This window comes from Carassius auratus, unplaced genomic scaffold (assembly GCF_003368295.1).
Source record: "Carassius auratus strain Wakin unplaced genomic scaffold, ASM336829v1 scaf_tig00002951, whole genome shotgun sequence".
Taxonomy (NCBI): Eukaryota; Metazoa; Chordata; class Actinopteri; order Cypriniformes; family Cyprinidae; genus Carassius; species Carassius auratus.
The window spans coordinates 563461-571957 of NW_020523497.1; the positions used below are offsets into that span (position 1 = coordinate 563461).

The window sequence follows — 8497 nt, forward strand, 5'->3', positions numbered from 1 at the left end:
GGTATATCTGTTTTTACCTCTTATTCATGCAATGACCAAACAGCTTAAACGCTCCTGAGCACATCCTGTTGTGCACGTTCTCAGTAGCAGGAGCATGAGGAGGCATCTTCTTCTTGCTTTACAGAGGATCATAGACTTATAAGTGCATTACCACCAACTATCTCTCAAGTGGATCATTGACACTCCTAATTGAGATTGTAGATAGAGTGTCAATGGTCCACTTGAGAGATAGATGGCAGTAATGCACTCAGAAGTCTGCGATCCACTGTAAAGCAAGAAGAAGAAGATGCCTCACGCATATGCTGCTAGAATGTGCACAACAGGATGCATTCAGAGAGTTCTAACAGTTCAGACATTGCATTAAGTTTCTTGCACAGACCGATCGTTTTGTGTCTTTACAAAATGTATTGTTACAAGCCGCAGTGTTTAATTTGGTTTTGTTTGTGTATGTTTTTATTTTGTTTTATTGTATGTTTTAGCCGTGATTCCCATCCACTTACATTATAAGAGTGATAGACTGCAATGGCTGGAGTTAAAAATCATAATTTGTGTTCTGCCTAAGAAACAAAGTCACCTACATATTGGATGCCCTGGGGGTAGGTAAGTTATAGCAAAGCAACAAAATGCAATCATTTTAAAGAGGGGGTGATTCTTTTCTATATACCCACTGTGTAAATATATATATATAGTGTTCCTGTAGCTCAATTGGTAGAGCACTGCGCTGTCAAGTGCAAGGTTGGGGGTTTGAATCGCCGGGAACACATGATTGGTAAAAATTGATAGCCTGAATGCACTGTAAGTCGCTTTGGACAAAAGCGTCTACTAAATGCATAAATTTAATTTAATTTAATTTGACTTTAATATATATATATATATATATATATATATATATATATATATATATATATATATATATATATATACACACATACACACACACACACACACACACACAAACACAGGGAAAAGAATCACACCACTTGAAAGTAATCACATTTTGTTGCTTTGCAGCCTGAAATGAACAGACACACACAGATTTTGTTTTATCCAGCTGTATTTGCTCAGTGCAACTTATACCTTCTAGTGAAAAACATAACACCAACATGTCAGAAATAAATAAATAAGTTAAAAAACAGAATCACTGAATTGGAAAAAGGTTCACCCCCTCCTAAAAATGACTTGTAAACTCAATCATGTGTAGCTGGCACCTTCTCAATGGCACACAAATCTGTTTGACTTTCAACTGTCTTCAGCTGCGGTCATTTTAATTAGCTCAGCATTAAAAGAGCTTTCCTGGAGCATTTCAGTCCTTGGTAGAGCAACTGAAGCAAACAATCAACTATGAGTAACAAGGTACTGTCAAAAGATCCCGGAGAGAAAGCTATGTGCAAGCATAAGTCAGGAGATGGATACAAACAAATTTCAAAGGCTTTATCAATGCCTAGAGCACTGAAGTCTATAATTACGAAATGGAAGGTATATGGTACAACACAGACCCTCACTGAATCAGGACGTCGCTCCAAACTGGATGAAAGAGCCAGGAGGAAACTGGTCAGAGAGGCGACCAAGAGGCCTACAACAACTCTGAAGCAGCTGCAGGAATTTATGACAAAGAGTGTTTATTGTGTGCATGTGAAAACAAATCAGAAATGTGTCTTGTAGGTAAGGGTTACAAGAAAAAGCCACTCCTCAAGAAAGGCTACATGCAGTCACGGCTGAGCTTTGCCAAAACACACCTTGAAGAAGTACTCTGAGGCAGATGAGACTAAAATGTAATTATTTGGCCTCAACACCAAATGATATGTCTGAAATCCAGTACAGCTAGGCATCCAAATAACAGCATTCCTCCAGTAAAGCATGAAGGTGGTAATATTGTGCTATGGGGGTGTTTCTCTGCAGCGGGGACTGGAGCACTTGTCAGGATATAATGAAAAATGCATGGGGCAAAAAAAAACACATCAAATTCTTGAGAAAAATCTGCTACCCTCTGCCAGAGAGTTTTTTAAACTTCCAACAAGACAGTGACCAAAACCACAAGCAAAACTGAGCATGCAGTGGTTGAAGGAGAAAAAAGTGAATGTCCTTGCATGGTCTAATCAGAGCCCAGACTTAAACCCCCTCGTAAATCTGTGGAATGACTTGAAGAATTTAACTGAACTTGAGCAGTTCTGCAAAGAAGAGTGGGCAAATATTGTCTAGATGTGCAAAGTTAGTAGACAAATCCCAACAGACTAAAGCTGTAATTAAAGCAAGAGGTGGTTCAACTAAATTCTGACACAAGGGGATGATCCTTTTTTCAACTCAGTGATTCTGTTTAAAAAAGAAAATCTGACATGTTGGCCTCATATCTTTCACTTGTATGTTATAAGTTGCTCTGAGTAAACAGCTGGATAAAACAAAAACTGTGTCTGTCTTCATTCAGGCTGCAAAGCAACAATATGTGTAAAGTGGGGTGATTCTTTTCTATACCCACTATGTGTGTGTGTATATATGTGTATATACATATATACTGTATATATACACACATATATATACACATACATATATATATATATATATATATACACACATACACACACACACACACACACACACACACACACACACACATATATATATATATATATAAATTTACTGTACATTCTTAAAAATTCTTTATGTTAAGCAGTACAGAAATGTATGGTAATACATGCCTTGTGGCAAGGCAGACAGTCAATTCCAGGATACTCCTCCAAGTCACCGGTCTTCACATTGAAACAGGAACCATGCCAGGGACAGCGGACCCTGTGACCTGACAGCACCCCTGCAGAGGAACCACAAACACCCACTGTAATACTACAGGCTCACAAGTTTTTTCTAGTAATGTTTTACTTCTCCAGTGTTATTTATCTATGCAGATGGAAGGCAGTAGGACCAAGCTCGATCACCTTTGCTCAGAGGGGCACCATAGTGTGTGCACTGGTTACTGATGGCACTGTACACCCCATCACAGCGTACCAACAGAACATTGTGCTCACCGACCTCTACCTCCATCATTCTAGATCACAAGAACAACAAACACTCAGACATTTTCGGTTTTACACAGAGTGAGTGTCATTCAACAGCTTTATAGTCACAAAACGGTCACACTTCAGTCTAGAGCCAAATTCTCACTATTAACTAACTATTAACTATGAATTTTGTCTCAATAAACTCCAAATTTGTTGCTTATTAATAGTTATTAAGGTAGTTGTTAAGTTTAGGTGTGGATAGAGATCTAAAAACCAATATGCTAATGTTAGCATGCATGCTAATAAGCAACTAGTTAATAGTGTGAACTGGTCCCTGAACTAAAGTGTAAACAAAACATATGACTTAAAATAAATTTACAGCCTTAAAAAACAATGATCAAAACTGTCTAAAATTTACACAACTATTTGTAATACAGTCCACAATTTAAATGTACTTTTAAATATTGCTCAGGATCTTTTGTGCATCTTTATTGATAAAAGGTTCAAATATTTCATAATTCAATATGTATATTAAAAATACAATACATATTAAAAATGAAAATGACAGGCACTTATAGGGAACCTACTCTCCGTCTTTGAGTTCTGCCTCGTCACATACAACATCTGTCACCTCTTCTTCTGGATGCAAACCATCCACTAAACCTATAGCCATAACAGCCGAGAGAAAATAATATATTATATCACTCATCATGATCAACATAGCAAGAACAACTGCATGGAGCAAAGCATAATATCACAATGATTTCAACACTATATAATGAATTACATTATCAAATGTTAAGGAACTTAGGGAATTTAACAGCATAATCACACGCCAGAGCAGTGAACATAAGAATAAAGTAATTAATGAATATAATAATTATTATTATTAGTTCCTTACATTTATAAAAATGGATGCTTACCTGATTGTACCTCAGACATCACAAACTCATAAGTAAGAGAAGACTCTCTCGGTAAATGATTTTGAAAAACTATCCTTTCTGTCAACTGCTGTCATACAGTCAAACTCTTGGGAAAGCTGTAATGACCACAATGATCGGCTCACAAGTCCCTAATCCACGTGACCAGACCTGTCCTTTAGGTATTTCATCATTCAGATGCTCAGTCTCTCTCAAGAATATGGTTATTCCAAAAAAGTGGGTCCAAATTTAGTGTTTCAGGGATGAAAAAAAGGAAACTGAGTTTCCAAAAGCCAGTCAGATGGTGTAAAGTGTATAAAGAACATTTAGTTGTAGAAGAGCAATACCATTTGTTGTGGTATAACAACAGAAGAGAGAACGGCTGAGCAAGCAGCACACAACAATAGACGTGCACAGAGCAAAGTGCGTGACTCTGCACCTCTCTCTAAAACACTGACACTCGTGTTCATATGCTCCTTTCAAGATACAATTGATTTAAATATACCTTAAAGAGTTTATATTGACATCAAGAATTTACTATAAATAATATGGTATACTATGCTGTTATATAGTTTCTGAAGTAAACCAGTTAAATTTGTAAGTTGTAAATTAACATCATGGATCAAAGTTGAAGAATCACTGTGAATTTTTCCATTTACATCAATTATCAGCATCTTTCTTTTTTTTTTACAGATCATGTCACAATTTTATAGCTCATTTATAAGTATTACATTACATTATTCAATTATTCAATCATTTCTGATGTTGTGTACAGTGAAACTCTTAATGCTTCCATCAGATGCATAGCAGCAAGTTTAGAGACAGGAGAAAAAATATATATTTAAGAGAAGCAGGAGCAAAACGTAAAGTCTCTCTTTAATTATATCTTGATTTTACTATATCATTGCTGGATGAGGTGAGACACTTTTGATCAATTCATTGGTGTTGTCTTCAAAATGGCATAGCTTCTCAAGGAATAATGTTTTAAACTGCTAAAAATCTCACTATAGACTATATATTTATATATATATATATATATATATATATATATATATATATATATGCTGTCATACAGTCAAACTCTTGGGAAGGCTGTAATGACCACAATGATCGGTTCACAAGTCCCTAATCTCAAGAGTCTCTAAAGAATTTGGTTACTCCAAAAAAGTGGGTCCAAATTTAGTGTTTCAGGGATGAAAAAAAAAAAGTATATTCATTTGCTTTGTAGTTTTACTTTAATGTGTCTAAACCAGTTGTACTATATAGAACAAAGAATCATTTGAGTTACATAAAGATTTTTGCCTATAGATAATAAAAAAGACAAATACATATATTTGTCACACAAATCAGGCTCAACTATTTCCAGATTAATGATGCCAAATCCAAATAAACTCCAATTAAGGTCTTTAATTATGTCATCATTGACCTCTCTGGAGTCAGTTATTCTAATGATGATCATGAGAAGCAATTCGTTCTTCGGGTTTTTTCTCTGTATCTGTGCTTAAGCATCAACATAACTTTTCCCCTGACTTTGTCTTTAGATGTCAAACCTTTCGTTGACCTAAATGGAACATGCACAAGTTTAGCACCAGATTTAGATTAGATTTTCAAAAAAATATAAAACTTTGACAAATATTTTGCAGCCATGAAAAATTATTTATTGATGAGTTTTAGCAATCTAGAGTAAAGAAGAGCCGGTTGCAGTGGTTCTCTGTGGGGTCCAACCCACTAGAGGGCAGCATAAACCTTACTTAGGCTGCTGGATGCATGGTTGAAAATGAAAAATAATTCAATTAAATTAAAGCAAATTCAGATTCAGATTAAGAAACAAATTCACCTTGGATGGCCTGAGAGATGAGTAATGTTCAGCAAATATATATTTTTTGGGTGACCTATTCCTTTAATGTTCTTCATGGGTAAGCAGTGGTTTTTGACTTGCCACTCACACACACAAACGTCATACGTCATACGTCAACGTCATATATATATATATATATATATATATATATATATATATATATATATATATATATATATATATATATATATATATACACATATATTTACATTTACATATACGTTTAGTCATTTAGCAGATGCTTTTATCCAAAGTGACTTACAAATGAGGACAATGGAAGCAATCAAAATCAATGAGAGCATTATGCAAGTCCTATGTCAAGTCTCAGTCAGCTGAACGCAGTACACATAGCAAGTTTTATTTTTTGGGTTTATTTATTTATTATTATATAATAATAATAGATAATAATAAAATAAAAGATAATAATAAAAGAACAAAGCAGGCTTTTGTTTAAGTAAACAAGCAATTTAGCAAATTAATAGAGTCTGACCAGGGTTTTTTTTTTTTTAGAACATAATTGGAGAGTGCTAGAGTTACAGTTGTCAAGTAAAGATGGAAAAGATTTGTTTCTAGAGGGGACATAAGTCTGACGAAATGAATTTAAATAAAGGGGTGAAGAGTGGTACATGTGGACAGTGGTACTTTTTTTAGGCAAACATCACTGCCTTGAATTTTATGCAGGCAGCTATTGGTAGCCAGTGCAAATTGATAAACAGAGGTGTGACGTGTATTCTTTTCGGTCACTAATATGTTTTCTTGCTGCCACGTTCTGGGTTAATTGTAAAGGTTTGATAGAACTGGCTGGAAGACCTGTCTAGAGAGCATTGCAATAGTCCAGCCTGGACAGAACAAGAGCTTGAACAAGGAGTTGTGCAGCATGTTCCCAAAGAAAGGGTCTGATCTTCTTGATGTTGAATAAAATTCAGGAACCAGGACTTTGGAGGACCAGGCAGTTTTAGTGGTCTGAGAAAATCAGCTGATCCTCAATCATAATGATTTCTGGCTGTTTTTGAAGGAGTTATGGTTGATGTGCCTAAATGGATGGTGAAATGGTTATAGGTATGATGGAACCACAAGCAGTTCTGTCTTGGCAAGTTTGATGGTCCTTTATCCAGCAAGAAACGTCTGTTAGACAAGCTGAGATGTGAATAGCTACCGTCCTCTCAGGATGGAATGAGAGGTAGAGTGGAGATGTTTCAATTTTTGGAACAAAAATACTCCTTCAAACGTACAACTTAATTTTTGAAACTTTGTCCATGTTTAGCATGGGAATCCAACTCTTTAACAGTGTAAAAAACTCAGTATGCATGAAATAGCATTTCACCCCCCCCCCTTTAAGTATTTATGCATTATAGGACTTTACATTGTAAAATAAATTTGATGTTCATTGCCCTATCTTTAATCGATGCTGATAATATTTTTTAAAAAGTATTTAAGTACAAAAGTAAAAATATCAATGTGAGTGGAAGATACGTAACTCTACTGATAAAACCACTTTGAGTCTAATTACAATTTACCCTTTATTGACAGTTTTAAATCTTTTGTATATTTTAAATAATAACATCATAATATTCGAACTGTCCATTTATTTAGGAAATTTTATTTCAGTGTATATATATATATATATATAGGAATCTTGTAACTCTTGTAGAGCTGAAAAATATGTACCGTTCTGAATAAAAAAATAGTACAAAATCTACTTGAAAATATAACTGAATATGTAAAAATTATCAAACCCTATCGTCTCTCTTATTTTAAGGGTCCACACACCTTTCCAGGAGTTCAGCTGGACTGACCAGAAAATAGACTGGGTTCGAGCGGAGGATGTCAGCTCCTTCAGCCTGGGTTATGAAGAACACATGCCTCCTCAGGTAAACACTTTAATTAAAAGTCAGCACACATGCCAGTTACATGAAAAGATTTTAATCAATACCTCTATGTTGAACAAAGCACGTCCCATAACGTTTATGTGTCAGGATGGTGGGTGAAAAGTAGGCATTCTTTAGTTGCTGTTTGAATATATTTGACCACAAGCATCTACACTAAGAAAGCAATCCTGTCAAATATGTTTTACCTCTGGAAGTGGTTAAAAGTGGACAAGCATAAAATACTTTATACCCACTTGTAATCAAATCAGTGAAAACCAGGTGAAAACAAGCACATAGAAAACTAGCCAAACCAAAAACCTATTTTTTTTAGCATTGTCTGAACCTGATATCTGTTTAGACTGTATCTAAAAACTAGACCAATAATGGCGCCGTACTTTTGAACTTCATTAAAGAATACAGGAAAACAACTGTTTTCACCATAAGTGCCTTTGAAGCACCAAATCAGCATATTAGCATGAAAAGATCATGTGACACTGATGACTGGAGTAATGGCTGCTTAATATTCGGCTTTGCAATCACATGAATAAATTACATTTTTAATATATTCAAATATTGAACAGTTATTAATAATATAAATGCAGGCTTGGTGAGCATAAGATAACTCTTTTAAAAGCATTTTTAAAAATCTTACTGACCCAGAATGATCAAACAGTAATACTGTCTATGATGTTTGCAGCTCCCTTTAAAAAGCACGAGTGTATCTGGCTGTTGAGTGGATTTAGATAAATTTGCACATTTGTATACAGGACTGTCTGGTCATTTATGTCTTCCTTTGTACATTGTGTGATTATTGCACTATATCTATAAGAGCCACAAAGCAGTGACTAGCAAAGAGAGCTA

At 35.0% G+C, this 8497-nt stretch overlaps 1 protein-coding gene across 1 annotated transcript; it reads right to left on the bottom strand.

The window, feature by feature from the left end:
• Nucleotides 1–247: 247 nt before the first annotated feature.
• Nucleotides 248–4181, bottom strand: LOC113070056 (apoptosis-inducing factor 3-like). Its single transcript, XM_026243214.1, has 5 exons — nt 3914–4181; nt 3578–3653; nt 2928–3037; nt 2694–2803; nt 248–265 (listed from the first exon to the last, which is right to left on the bottom strand). The coding sequence occupies exons 1-5, from the start codon at nt 3930–3932 to the stop codon at nt 248–250; spliced, it is 333 nt and encodes a 110-aa protein (XP_026098999.1). The 5' UTR covers nt 3933–4181.
• Between the last annotated feature and the right edge of the window lie 4316 nt (nt 4182–8497).